This window comes from Lycium ferocissimum, chromosome 1 (genome assembly GCF_029784015.1).
Source record: "Lycium ferocissimum isolate CSIRO_LF1 chromosome 1, AGI_CSIRO_Lferr_CH_V1, whole genome shotgun sequence".
Classification (NCBI taxonomy): Eukaryota; Viridiplantae; Streptophyta; class Magnoliopsida; order Solanales; family Solanaceae; genus Lycium; species Lycium ferocissimum.
Genome location: NC_081342.1, coordinates 8,162,146 through 8,176,808, shown reverse-complemented (window position 1 = coordinate 8,176,808; position 14,663 = coordinate 8,162,146). Strand labels below are relative to the sequence as shown.

Sequence of the window (14,663 nt, the reverse complement as noted above, 5' to 3'; positions counted from 1 at the left end):
TCATTTGTTCGGATATTTTTGGCTACTATATATAGCAAAATGTGGTTATAGAGAACATATAATATAACATAACATGAAAAATCGGTTCCAAAGAAATCTGGGCTGTTATAGTAAATGTTGTTAAAGAGGATGGCTATTATAGAGAGGTCTGACAGTACATGGAAAATTATGATTTACCACAAATATCAGAAACCAATAAAATGTTGATAGAAACAAAGCCATAAATTGGTCACACAATGTCATAACCAGTGACTTGAAAAGAACTAATGGAGGAGTAAAACTTTGGGCAGTTTGCACAATTTCATGTCAAGTCAAACACAATAACAACAACAAAGAGGGACAAGTGAAGTAATTTGGAGACGTAATCTCGTATACCAATTATGCATCCAATGTTCAAAATGATGTGCTCTTCATCATTTACACACAGGAAGCTGAATGTTTTAACAGAAAGTAAAAAACTATTCTTTTCTTTTTCCTTTTAAACTATTCTTTACAGGCACGAGCTGTACAATTTTTATGTCCTTACTCGAGTCTTTGGCTGGAGGGCTTGTGACATGGCGCGCAGTCTGTTTGTTATCTCCGTAAATGACGGTCTTGCTTCTGGATCAGGTGACCAGCACTCTTCCATCAGTTTTCCCCACTCAGGATCACAACGTTGTGGTACGGGAGGTCTCAGTGTGTTATTTACAATGCCACCTTCATTCACAATTAATAAAATTAGTTCAATCTTCAAACTTGCCCAGTAAGTCTCAAATTGTCTTGCAGCAGAAGGAAAAATGTATTATTTCCCTTTATACCAAACACACCCTTAATGAAGTTCCAGTTAACTTGAAATGCTATACGGTATTCCAGAAGCTTACCAATAATAGCACCACAATGCAGGTTTGCATAAGGCTCCTCTCCTGTCAAGATCTCCCACATTGTGATGCCAAACGAAAACACATCAACCTGCCAAACGGATTAATGACATTACTTCATATCTGGAATACAAATGTTCTTCCAGTTTGAAGTTAAGCATATTAACAGAGAGATCTTACCTTTTCAGAAACCCGACTGCTGTTTCCATTCAATAGCTCCGGCGCCATCCATGGAAGTGTTCCTCTAACACCACCCGAAACAAGGGTATTTCTCTTAATCCGAGATAATCCAAAATCACCAACCTGAAAATTAGCGTAAAATTAAAATTTGCTGGCTACTGACTATATACCAGATAAAGTAACACTTGAGAGGAGCTTGGTATTTTATAATCAAAACATACACACATTTGACTACCTTGCACACAGGGCGGTGTGGATCTCCCAAGTTGACTAGCAAATTTTCACATTTCAAATCGAAATGAACAATATTTTTCAGATGCAGGTACTCCATGCCAAAAGCAGCATCTAATGCAAGCATAAGTTTTTTTCGCCGATCAAGCGCTCTACAAGAACTGAGTAATTCCATGGGTTATATTCTGAAAAAAACCAACTAGTTTCTTCGATCAAATTCTTTGAATGTGACAAGTGTCATGTGCAAAAATTATTGAAGCTACAAATAAGTGGATATGAGAAGCAGCAAACTCACCGATCCTTCCTAGCCAGGACATGCCTTAATGACCCATTAACCATATATTCAGTAACTGTAGCCACCGTTCCACCAGGTCCATCTGGAACCACCCCATAGAGTGCCACTATATTTGGATGGTGCAGTTTAGAGAGAATCTTAGCCTCTCTCCAGAATTCTTTGATCTGCAAAACACTGTAGTTAGAAATGTACCGATAGAGGATTACGATAAACATTTGTCTTTTCTCTTTAGAATTATTAACTCGACAAAGAATTAGTCAATATGGCTGATTTATTTATGAGTAAATTGTCTTATCATGTTTAGGAATTTTATCTTTCCATCCATATCTAAATGCAAATTGACTCTATGAATCTGAGTCGGGGCCTACCAGTCGTTCTTGCTCCGACGAACTCCCAGCAAAACAACTTTGTTTTATTCTCTTGATAGCAACATCTGTGCCCCTCCACTTTCCATAATATACTGTTCCATATGTTCCAGATCCCAATTCTTGTAGCTCTTCAAGATCACTGTTTCTTATAATCTGCGAGTAGTAACTCACAGATTTTAGTTCAAATTGAGAGAATCCTCTTTGTAAGTGATGTAAAATTTTAAAAAGAGGAAAAAAGTACATAAAAAGTTCAACTTTTCCATTAATTGAGTTATACACATAACTACCTATTGCAGTTTATGACCACAAAAAGCTTAAACATTAAAATGAAACAGAAGTTTTTGAAAATTAAGTGCATATTTTAACTGTGTATAAAAGGAAAGACACTTTCAGAATTCTTGAAACGATCAGTCCCCTCTGCATTGTATTGCCTACTCGTGCTTTCTTGTTTATAGTATCTGAAATGAAAGTGAAAAACACGAATGTTTCTGCAGACTTATCGTGTACTATTTATATGTGGTATCTGGTGCTTCATTCACTATCATATAGTAGGTAAAGTACTAAACTTGAGAGATCGAATGCATAAAGAACAGAAGATATCAGACTTTGTGGCTCTGGAAGCATCTGTATTGGGCAAGGGATAGGAAAAGTAGCATTCACTATATATCAGAAACAAATATTAGGTTTCATTGTTTAATGGAATTAGCTCTGGACCTGCAAGCCATAGATCCCAGCCTCCTTTTCAATGATCGCAGAATCAGAGACAGATTCTTCCTTTCCATTAGAATCATTTTTTCCATCCTACAGATTCATAAACTGGTCAAGTTTATTTCAAAAACCAAATGAGAACTGATGTCAATGACTCAAGAAAGATATTTTATTAATACCTCATAATCAGATTCTTCAAGAACATTCTCGACGTCGGTTTCTTCTTCAGCAGATGGAAGCCCAGCACTAGGTTCGTCTTGCACATGTGGGACTACTGTCAAAGATAAAGGTATATCAGGAGGCACACTATCAGTTACATCTTCCACAATAACAGCAATTTCTTGTAATTTGCTGTCATAGGAATCATCTGACGGCTGCAAATGGAAAGCAATTCTATCAGCATTTCCCCTTTCCACAGACTTATGAGGACCATCCACAAGTGTCTGATGGGAAGAGACCTCACGAGTGTAAGCCACATCTGTAGCTGAATTTGGATTTTTCCAATCCAAATAAAAACTAGACTCCTCAGATGAAAATGGCACAGAATTTATTTGGAGGTCATTATTATCCTTTATTATGGAAGGCTGCAGCTCAACATATCTCCCTTCAGTAATATTTGTTGAATATTCATGAGAAATATTAGATGGTATAGCAGTTTTTGTGCCTCCACAGGGTTGAGTATGAGGTGCTGTTATTTGAATTATATCGTCATCCATGTGGTGCTGTTTGGAAATGACTATTGAATTCTTTTGAGAGAAAGGTGGTGAAGAAGTGTGTCTTTCCACTTGGATTTTGGGATCTGATGATGATGTGTAGACACTAAGTTCCGACTCCGAGTAGCATAGAATTTTTGGCAATTTCAACTCGTGTTCCACAGCATTAGCAGTTGGTATATTGCTGCTTTGACCCCATTCAGCATACTCTCGGTTGCGTTCTCTGTCTTCTATATTTGTCTGATTCTCCTTCCTGACAATTAGGCGATTTTCACCTCTCACCTCATGCTCTTTCGTTGACCATTCTTGTGATGAACTAGACATTGCAAGTGATGGAGATTTTTCTGGTAGAAAATCTGAAGGGGATGAGCTTATTGATTCTTCTCTTGATAAATTGGGCCTCTCTCCCAATCGTGATTCAGGGGCATCTTGATGCATGCCGAAACCAGATGTCATTGCCCTTTTGTTTGACATTAGCTTCTTAGAATCCAACTCTGTTTGACCAAACTGTGTAGAAGACACAGACTGTTTACTAGGGTAATTTGTTCTTGGAGTGGTTTCAATGGGACAATTATAATAGTAGCCTGTGGTATCAACATGATAGGAAGTTTCATATAGTGGTTCATCTACTGCATATGGACTACCGGCATCAACATTATCATATAAAAGGACATGGGAACAGTTAGGATCTTTGATCTGAAATGTCGCTGGGGATAAAGGAGACGATTGAACATATGAAGTAGAGGGGACCTGAACATAAGAAGAACTGGGATTTCGGAGCAGAAACTTCACATTCATTGAATTACCTCCATTACAGTTCTCAAACGGGAGATAAGTTGGGGAATCTCTTTGGCCAATAGGACTACTAAAGTCCAAAGCATTTCCAAATTGACTTGCTTGGTTTGCAAATATCTCCCTGCTAGTGCTTCTACGATGACCTGGCTCAAGCATTCCGTTTACTGCAACAACATACTGATAATCAGCTTCACTTTGCTGTAATGGCATTCCTTCAAAGGAACAAGGGCCCTCAAAAGAATCAGCAGAAGGCACAAGAAATAACCGTAGCCTTTGAGAACTTTTTCCCAAGTCGTGATATTCCTCAATCATGTGCTGAAGATCCTCGTCGGATGACACAGATACAAGTGCATCAAGATCTTCTTCAGGAAGCTGATACTTAATTGTATGAGGTTGATTACAAATTGCTGTTGTCTTTTTGATGAGCTCATTGAAAGTTAGGTTCTTCCTAATTGATATAATTCTCGTCTCCCCACCCACATATCTAAGCTTCCCATCATTCGGCCTTGGTAAGATTCTACCCCCATAGCTGCAGAGTAATCTCATCTTTCCATTGCCACAACTCTCAGAAACTCCTGCCTCGGGGTTATGGATCTGATGTGCATGAGGGGACTCCAATACATGAATGTTTCGACTGGTTGAGCAGGGAGCTACTATATCTCTATTCCTCTCAGCCGAGAATCTTGATGGTTGTTGTCCACTCACATTATATTCCCTTTCAACACCTTCCGGTGCATATGCTATCCTAGGAGAACAATCAGAAAATTGTGTAGTGCAGTCAGAATCGCTTCTCTTTATCCCCAGGAGGTCATGAAGCTCCTTAGATACAACATGACAATTTTGAGATAGATTCGAAACGCCTCTAACTGGTTGATTTTGTTCTGTATCTCTTACTATGTTTGCTTTTCTTGGTGTCAAACTTTTTCTAAGAAACTCTTCTGAAAATTCTTCGCCTGTCTGCATGGATACATTATGTCTATGCCTGTCATCATGATTTTCAGCATGCGGAACAACATTGCCAACGTTTTGGCCTGAAATTCCACAGGACTCACTAGTCATGGTCTAAACTTAGCTGTACAATATCCTCTCCTTATCCTTTGACCCTTACTTCTCGAACGTTTAACCAAATTCATAACCAACTATACAAGAGCTTCTCGAAACTTCTGCTACGAGCTCGCGACCCCAAATAAATTAGTCTATGTTCAAACTCAAACCCAAAAGGGTATTGTGGAATTTGCCTCTCTGCTTCCAACAACTCAAACGTCACACAAGAACCAGAGGCAGATCCCGGACTTGAAGTTTATGGGTTCCTACAACGACCTCATGTTAATATACAATAATAACTGAGTTCACAATCAAATATTTATAGATATTTAGTGGATATTTAATACATATACATGGTTTGGACAAAAGCTACTAGGTTCCTGTGAACCTGCGTGTTACTCTCTGAATCAGCCCCTTGACGCGAACCAACTGAACAACCAGAAACAAAAGGTTATTCACCAAAAATTTGGTCAACTAGATTCATTAAAAATATTTTTCATATTCACAACACAATGTAATAAACTCCTCCTTTCTAACCAGCAGCTACACATACCTAAAACACAATTACCCACAAAATATTTTTCATATTCACAGCACAATGTGAGTCCTCAGCAACTATACATACCTAAAATACAATTACCCACAATGTTTTATCAATTATCACACAAGAAGGGACAAGTTCACAATCACAAAGAATTTCTTACACACCACCAATAAAATTCAACAGTTTCAATAAACATTAAGACAAAAAGTCAACTAACAATTGGTAAAGACACAATCTTTTTCAAACCCCACAAACATATAATGCAATATGAACATTTTGAAAAAAATAACAAACTTTTTGAAATGGGAAAAAGGTAAAGATCATTTGTTCTTTAGCCAAAAAGTACCTTTTTTTGTTTGGTTCTTGAAATTGAACCTGGTTTTGAGGCTCTTGAAGATTGCTATTTTTTTGGAAAAAGGGGTTCCAAAAGACATAAAAATGGAACATGAAAATGTTTTTTTTTTTTTTTTTTTTTTTTTGGATATGTGAGGTAAAGATTGATGATGATGAAGGGGGATGTTGTAAAATGCACAACTTTCGGAATATCAAAAGAGGAGAGAAGTGGGAGAGCACCACTCCTTGCAATTACGCGCCATCAACTTAGGACCTAACTATATTATGAAATATCACCCACCCCCCTCCACCCCCACATAGCCGCCATCCTAAATTTAGACACACTACAATTTCATTTTATTTGTTTAGTTTTATCAGACTCAGAATTGAGAATATAAAAAGATATGATTAAATTTTGTGTTTTTAAATTAAAGATGTATTATATAATATGCTAAAAAAAAAATTCTTTTTTGTTTTTAAAATGAGGTTGATAGTGCTTTTGGTTCCTCAGTTATTAATAAATTCTTATTTTCACTCTTGTGATATATGACTAAGCGTATTTATCCTTCAATTACTTGAAATATGCACTTTTGATCTCTTTGTTTGTGCAAAAACACAGATCTCCTTAATGATTGATTGTTTCGCCATTTGGTTACCTATGTGTTATGTTAAACTTGAATTATTACTCCATATTTGAGAGTAATGTACTTTTAAAATAGTCTAAATATAACATATTTACCGCACATTTTAACTAATTGAAGGTTAAATGTGTTGAGTCACGTATCAGAATAATGAAAAATTGAAATTTACCCATAATTGAGGGACTAAAAATGCTATGATCCCTTTAAAATATTTTATCTACCAAGGAAAATATATACAATTATATTTTTATTTAAAAAAAATAAAAAATAAAAACAAAAAAAAACTGAGAGTTGGCTAGACTAACGTTCTGTCATATATAACCTCCTTTCCCTACATTACATAAAATACAAAATACAATTAAGAATAAAAAAATTCAACAATCTAAGATGTCCAGCTATTTAATTTCTTGTTGCAGCTCCTTAGGCAGTGTATCTCCTGGACTAATACTCTGCTAATCAAAGAACAGATATTCGATGAATTAATTTCTCAGCAACTAATAATAAACTAATCTGTGATAATCCGTCTGTCTTTTTCTTACATATTTTTAGTTTGGGCATATTTTCTTCTTAGGGACCAGTTAAGCAACTCAAATTCAGTTTTTCCTACGTTGAGCAGGACTAGGATTGATTTGCCTATTTATGTAAGTCACAAATTTTGTTCCTTTTTCTCACTATAAATACATCCATTCATTCCTCCTAGGTTTCATTCCCATCTCAAACACTTTTGATGAATATGGAGGCTATTTTCACATACAATGATCATCCCTCCTCAGTTGCAAGAGTCGTTATTCGACAATCAAGAAACAATAATGATATTATTAATCCTTTAGCCGTTCAATTTCAAAACTTAAGCATCAACAACCATAATAATAATACTCATATTACTAATTTACCCACTTTAGCCATTTACTTTCACCTTCATACTCATGACACATATTGGTATAGACCTTCACATCATGAGAGTTTACAATTTCAAGGACAACAAACTCATATCAAATCACGTACTCTCAATCTTGACCCTTCAGAATACATGTCATATGGTATGTTCTACTCTTTCATGCTAGCACATCTACTCGACGACGAATGGGGTGAGGAGTCTGATCGTAATTATCGTTACGTTGTCATCCATGATATGATTAGTACATTGAGGGAATTTGCTGATCATGAGTCTAACAAGGGTCGTCAGAAGTTGAAGGTGTTCGTTGGTGTAACTGTGACCGTTCACCATCATCTTGATGAGAGAATTTTGTTTGAAGAGTCGTCAAACAATAGGATGATACCAGCAAGCAAGTCATCAATGCAGTTGCTAAAGAGAATGGAAGTTGATGGAAGTATTATGATGAATGAGGACTGTGTGATTTGTTTAGAAGATCTTGGAAAGAAGCAGAGAGAATTGTTGTGCATGCCTTGCTCACACATCTTTCATGGAGATTGCATTACAAAATGGTTAGAGAATGGTCATTGTTGCCCCATTTGCCGCTATCAAATGCCAACCAAATAGCTAGCTTTCGTCTTCTTACAACAACAACAACAACATACTCAGTATAATCCTACAAGTAGGGTCCGGGAGTAGTCTGTACGCAGGCCTTATCCCTACATCAGGTAAAGAGGTTGTTTCTGATAGATCCTCAGCTTAAAGAAAGCATTTCAAAAAGCTTCTTTTCCAAAATATATATGAAAGGAAAGAAATTAAGAAGCACCAGTTTGTATGGTCTCACAAATAGTTGTCGGATATGTATTTCTTTTTTCTTTATTGCTTCAATGGATATGAACAATGGTTGATTTGAATAATTTGAGAATTCCAAGCTCACTCATTGATGCTCTTCATTTACATTGATATATTATTGTATAAATTCATTATTCATGTTACCCTATTACTACAAACTTTTCTATTTGATGTAAAGATCTTTATATGTTATAATTACATTGGAATTAAGAGTCTACTGCATTGGCATGAATCTGCCCAAAAATCTTAGTCAATATTGGTTTCAAAAATTATCTCTCAGAATTTTACTCTCTCCCGTCCAAAATAATTGAGTTTTTAGCCTCTAAAAGTTGGTCCAAATAAATTGATGTTTCACAAAACCAAGAAAGTATTTAGTTCTTGTTCCCAAATTTGCCCTCAGACACATTCTCATATCCCCATAATAATTAATTCAACCTAAAAAGAAAAGAAAATCTAAGGGCATTTTAGTCAAATCCCCTCTTATTCTTTTAGGAGTTGGTGAATTCTGTAATCCATGTGTCTAATTAACCTTAAAACCTCAATTATTTTGGACCGGAAGGAGTATTTTTTAAGTATAATTGAAACATATGATGACACAGAATTTCAAGTCAGGCCAAGATTTTCAGAAGCAAATTAACCACATACACACAAAAAAGAAATATTCAACAAAAGACTATTAATGTGTTGGCCCAAGACAACGTTCAGTTGAAAGCCAATGTCACATCTTGATGCAAAAGCTAAAAAATCTTGGCCTCATAATATTTGTCATAGCCAGAGGTTGCAAATACACGGAGAGGAAAAGTTCATCACGAGACCAAGGGCCTGATTTTCACATCATGTCTACCTATATGAATCTGGATTATGCTTCGGTTTGGTTTGAACAACAGCCTCAATCTTCGCCATCACATCGGGTGTTAGCAATGGAATAACATCGATAGCTTTCATGTTATCTAGAATCTGTAGCAATTATAACAGGTAAACAATTAACTAGGATAAGTTGACAGTAATCAAGTGAAAGATGACAGCACAATAAAAGACACAGAAGAGGGGCTTGCAGTTAAAAAGATCGATGAAAATGTTAGTCATCAAAGCTTAACGACCACATAGCTTCTCATTTTCTACACTATAACATGCGCAAGTTACATGACTTGGACCTCTTTTTCGAATACATGGTCCTAGTAGCTGAAGAGCAGAATCTAGTTAATCAATGTTGAAGTATCTGTTTAGTCTTCAACTTAAGGCAAAAAAGTAGAGCCGGTGGTAAGTTTTAATGACTAAATCTGCAGCTTTTTTAAGAAATGTAAAGCATAAATTTGCCCAGTCGGAAAAATACTGTGAGACATGCTCGGAAATCATGTAGGTATAAACTCAAGAAATTTCCGACTCAATCAAATACTAAAAGAGGAAGTGTGATAATCCTTCTTGCGCAGAAATCAGTGGCAACTAGGATTGAAGAAAGAAATTCAAATAGAAAAGGTTAAGCTCATGAAATGCATTGGCATAATTTAAATTGACCTGAGACTCTTTAGTGGCACCAGTAATAACAGATGAGACATTAGGATTTGACGCACACCAGGCGATTGCAAGTTGAGATAGAGGAACACCTAGTTCCTCTGCAATTGGTTTCAATCCATTCACTTTCCTCAAAACATCATCCACCAATAATCTGCTTGCAAGACTCTGCAAGGAATATAATTACAACTAAGTTTGCTTGAACATAAAACGGAGATAGAGAATTGACAACAAAAGATAAATAGAAGTGCATGCATTACAAAATAATTTATACACACATCCATATCCCCATATGCTTACTTATGGAAAATTGCACTTATAAAACCTATGTTCTTTTAAATGTGCCAAGCTAGGATAAGACCAGTAGCATTCAATGAACTTAATATATGGAACTATCTAAAAGGCCAAGGTAAGGGATACTCTTGGATACATCCAGATTTGGTTGGGTAATATGAGAAAAAAACAACAGTTTTGTAATAGAACCTTAATTTATGAAATTGAGGACACAAAATTGGCCAATGCTTCCATGATAAACTTGGTCAACTTAGTGCACAAGCACTCCTTTCTTTTTCTTTTACTATCCTATTGGTCTTAATAATAAGTTGATTAGCCAATATGTTCTTCCGACTTCCTCTCTTTTTTCTTTTTCCAATTCAACTTCCGTACGGAGAGTTTATGCTAAACATTGTACGCCAAAGTCATTGCTCAAGAAATTGTTCAGATTGGCATGAGGGTGCTTATCAGCTGTCTAGAAGCTAAAACCAAATTTCTAATAGGTAGTGTCCTATGACGGCCTCAGCTGGGTCTGACAAGTATGCTTTGACGGAAGCAACCCCCCCCCCCCTCCTCCCTCTCCACCATGGGTGTTTTCTCTCTTAAAAAGTTATAAGACTTCTATTTCTGTTAAGTGAAACATCTCAGCTAAAATGCTACTTGAAATCTTTAAATGGAATGCATCAGCCCCTCAATTACCACCAATTGAACCCCTATAAAATCCCAGTATCCCACTGACTGCTGTAACTAGTAGACAGCTCTGGTGCAAAGAGAATACGTGTAACCAATTACTGAAGATAACAGGAAAAATCTCGATTGTGTGTCTGGGAGTAAGTAGGTATATTATTGATATAAACAGCAAAGCACTAAGAAAGTGCTTTGTAGGTACAAGTCAGACAACCCCTGTGCAAAAAGAAAAAGCAAAAGTCTTAAACCTACTCAAATATTAGCAGATCAAGTCTACAAGGTAAAGAACGAAAAAGGCGAAATGGGAACCAGAAATGGGGTACAATTCTTCTTGTGGAATGATAAGCAAAGTTAATCTATACCTTGTAATTTTCCAGTGCAAAACGACTATCAGGTGGAATGTTCTTAGCAGTATATTTTCCAGTGAGGACTCCTGAAGCAAGAGGGCTCCATGTGGTGAGACCAAGGCCATATTTACTGTACAGAGGGATATATTCAGATTCAACCTGCAGTTCAGATTATTAAAAAATGAATACAATGATAAACTGCAGACATGAAAAGAGCTAACTTCTTAGAAATTTGTTATAGGATATTGTGACCTTTGTTCATCTCCTTCATGGGAAATGAGAAAATATTGCAGTTCTACTCCACCTTACACCTAATTAATGGTGTCCATAACAAAGCAAAAGGCCATGTATTCATATTGTATTAGAGGGTCGTTTAAACAGAAAAATGTCATACAATGCTCCTTCATCCCTCTTTTACCATGGAATATCTGATATCAGGCATATAAAGAGGAACCTACACAAATTTGCTTCTTGCTTCAATATATTGTTACTCTTTCCTTAGCATGGATTCTAATAATACAGTTAAAACGTTGATGCAATCAAGAAACTAGTATTAACATACAAATAGGTTGACCAAGCACCCTCTTATGTGATTAATAGCAACTCAATACTCTAACTGCAAATGATGCAATCAAGAAATTATAGGCAGATGACCACCCATGACTGTCCACCACTGCAAATGAATACTAAATATTTTCTGCAATTTCACAAAACCACCAACAAACTAGAATTCTTTTTGTCTCTTTCCCTAATCTAGACTCTAGCAAGAACCAAAAGTAGGGGTGTCAAATGGGCGGTTGGGCTGGATTTGGATGGGTTAAAATGGACTAAGATAATATGACCCACTCAATAGTTACTTGGGCTGAAATGGGCTAAAAAGAGGATCATAATCCAACCCGACCAATTCTTAAAATGTATAATTTCTTTGTTTGTTCTTTAAGTACCTAATAAAACTATTACTTTTCTTTATTATGGTTAAATATAACATATCAAATTAAAAAAAATTGAAAATATTTTAATAAGGTTCCTATGGTCAATTGGGCTACATATAAGCTACATATCACCCTGATTTTTAAATGGGTTGGGCTAAAATGGGATAAGCTAATAAATTAACCTGTCCAAACTTAAACGGGTTGGGCGGAACATGTTTTGATGAGCTAATTTTTAACACCCCTAACCATAAGCAATGTGATAAAGATAGAATTACACAGAATACAAAGCAGAAACAATCAAAACAGCAAGAAGATTTTAGTAAAGAAGCCAAAACCAACAAAAGGAAAAAAAAAACAAGATAAAGCACAATGATAATAATAATAATAGTACCTTGTGCCTGGAAAACAAATTGTATTCAGGCTGTTCAACAATAGGTCCAACAAGATCCAATCTTTGAGCAACAGACCAAGCTTCACTAATCTGTTGAGCAGACCATTCACTAGTACCCCAATAAAAAGCCCATCCATTATCAATAACATAATTCATAGCTCTCACAGTCTCTTCAATAGGTGTACAAACATCAGGCCTATGACAATATATCAAATCCACATAATCCATTTCAAGTCTTTTTAAAGAACCTTTTGTACCTTCAATAATATGTTTTCTTGATAGACCTTTATCATTAGGACCATAACCACCCCAGAAAATCTTTGTAGAAACAACTATGTCTGAACGTTTCCAACCAAGTTCAGATATAACTTGTCCCATGATTTCTTCAGCTCTACCATTAGCATAAACCTCTGCATTGTCGAAAAAGTTGACACCATAATAACGACAGTATTGTATGAGTGATTTTGCTTCTTTTACATCTATTCGGTTACCAAATGTTACCCATGAACCGTATGAAAGTTGTGATACTTTTAGGCCAGATCGACCAAGATTCTTGTACTCCATTTGCGTTGTTTGTGAGGCAATCAAGAATCACAGAGAGGAGAGAACAGTAGTAGCCTAGCAAGAAATGTAATGCAAGATTAGTGCTCCCTCCATTTCGAAATACTTGCTCCGTTTCAATTTATATGAACCCATTTGACTGGCCACGACATTTAAGAAAGAGGGAAGACTTTTGAAACTTGTGGTTCAAACTAAGCCTCAAAATTTGTGTGTTGTAAATCATTCATAAAGTGAATTTGTTTCCAAATTAGGAAAGAGGTCATTCATTTTGGCACGGATTAAAAAGAAAATAGGTTCAAACAAATTGAAACAGAGCGAGTATGTAATTTTTGGAGGTGCACACACCATTTAAGAAAGTTAATTAAAAACATTAATTAAGTGTTGAGAATTGGGTGTAATTACACCCTGTAATTATAGAATTACTTTTTAATTTTTTTTCTTTTTTATTTCAATTTATTTTTATTGCTATAAAGTTAGTTTGGAAAGTCACTCATGTAATTGGAATTAAGTGTAATTGGGTGTAATTACATAGTTTTGACATATTTGTCAAGTCAAATAATTACATTGTCAGCATGTAATTGGCAGGAGGTAATTACAACCAATTCTCAACTTTAATTCTCAATGGGGGTTGAGAATTGGGTGTAATTACACCCTGTAATTACAGAGTCACTTTTAGATTTTTTTTCTTTTTATTTTAATTTCTTTTCTTTGAATTTATTTTTTATTTCTATTACTTTTTATTTTTTAATTTGCACATTTAAATTATTTTTATTTTTTAAAATATTATTTATATTATTTATCTTTCATTTTCTTTCTTCTCGTTTTCAACCTTTACTTCTTGTGATTCCATGTAATTACTCATATTTATTTAGTTTTTTTTCTTATTTTCTTCATTTAATGTAAATACGTTATTATTTTAGTTTCAAATACACTTCCTAATATTAAAAAGAAAGAGTCATTAACAAACTTGACACATAACGAATGATATTATTCAAGTAGAATTTCGTTGTTGAATGAGGTTATAGACTTATAATATATGTTTTCACTTTATTTTGAATTATATTTCTTAAATTATGTTGGAACTTATTTTATGTTATGTTGGAATTTGACATAAATATATAACTGTATTTATTTATACCAAATTTAACTTACGATAGTGAAGTGATTTAATATTGTGAAAATATATATGACTAATTAACTATGATTAAGTGATAGATTTTTATGTATAAACATATGTCATGCATATATTCGTCTAGTGTAAACACCTAGTGGGGGTAAGTTTTAACATCTATAAATTTGAAGGGTTTTTTCATTCATGACACGTCTTATTCATTGAAGTCTTAGAGCATGTTTGACCGGGCTTCCAGAGTGCTTAATTATTTTGGAAAAGTGTTTGTTGTTGGAAGTGTTTTCTTAAAAAGTACTTTTGAAGACCGCGTAGCAATTTGTGTTTGGTTAGACGATTTGAAAAATACTTTTGCCAATATTAGAATAATTTGTGGTTGATCAAGATTTCAAAAGTACT

General features: G+C 35.1%; 3 protein-coding genes across 3 annotated transcripts; 1 reads left to right on the top strand and 2 right to left on the bottom strand.

Annotated features, from left to right (window-relative positions):
* Positions 1–277: 277 nt before the first annotated feature.
* On the bottom strand, positions 278–5,885 carry LOC132045805 (uncharacterized). The gene is made up of 9 exons (XM_059436407.1): positions 5,545–5,885; positions 2,819–5,457; positions 2,646–2,732; positions 1,932–2,084; positions 1,564–1,727; positions 1,273–1,429; positions 1,038–1,160; positions 861–948; positions 278–696 (listed from the first exon to the last, which is right to left on the bottom strand). The coding sequence occupies exons 2-9, from the start codon at positions 5,204–5,206 to the stop codon at positions 515–517; spliced, it is 3,342 nt and encodes a 1,113-aa protein (XP_059292390.1). The 5' UTR covers positions 5,207–5,457; positions 5,545–5,885; the 3' UTR covers positions 278–514.
* A 1,557-nt stretch (positions 5,886–7,442) lies between these two features.
* On the top strand, positions 7,443–8,210 carry LOC132061656 (uncharacterized). Its single transcript, XM_059454424.1, has one exon. It carries the CDS (start codon positions 7,443–7,445, stop codon positions 8,208–8,210), a length of 768 nt encoding a protein of 255 aa, XP_059310407.1.
* Positions 8,211–9,068: 858 nt separating this feature from the next.
* Positions 9,069–13,237, bottom strand: LOC132045881 (probable voltage-gated potassium channel subunit beta). The gene is made up of 4 exons (XM_059436479.1): positions 12,578–13,237; positions 11,270–11,413; positions 9,951–10,115; positions 9,069–9,392 (listed from the first exon to the last, which is right to left on the bottom strand). The coding sequence occupies exons 1-4, from the start codon at positions 13,139–13,141 to the stop codon at positions 9,276–9,278; spliced, it is 990 nt and encodes a 329-aa protein (XP_059292462.1). The 5' UTR covers positions 13,142–13,237; the 3' UTR covers positions 9,069–9,275.
* Between the last annotated feature and the right edge of the window lie 1,426 nt (positions 13,238–14,663).

Excerpts from the sequence above, each read along its gene's own strand:
- LOC132045881 (XM_059436479.1), bottom strand. The coding sequence starts at position 13,141 with ATGGAGTACAAGAATCTTGGTCGATCTGGCCTAAAAGTATCACAACTT. Across the intron at positions 11,414-12,577 it reads ATTTGTTTTCCAGGCACAAG|GTTGAATCTGAATATATCCC; the intron begins GTACTATTATTA and ends TCTGAACTGCAG. Across the intron at positions 10,116-11,269 it reads TTGCACTGGAAAATTACAAG|AGTCTTGCAAGCAGATTATT; the intron begins GTATAGATTAAC and ends TATTCCTTGCAG.
- LOC132061656 (XM_059454424.1), top strand. The coding sequence starts at position 7,443 with ATGGAGGCTATTTTCACATACAATGATCATCCCTCCTCAGTTGCAAGA.
- LOC132045805 (XM_059436407.1), bottom strand. The coding sequence starts at position 5,206 with ATGACTAGTGAGTCCTGTGGAATTTCAGGCCAAAACGTTGGCAATGTT. Across the intron at positions 2,733-2,818 it reads TTGAAGAATCTGATTATGAG|GATGGAAAAAATGATTCTAA; the intron begins GTATTAATAAAA and ends ATGAATCTGTAG. Across the intron at positions 949-1,037 it reads GCAGTCGGGTTTCTGAAAAG|GTTGATGTGTTTTCGTTTGG; the intron begins GTAAGATCTCTC and ends TCCGTTTGGCAG.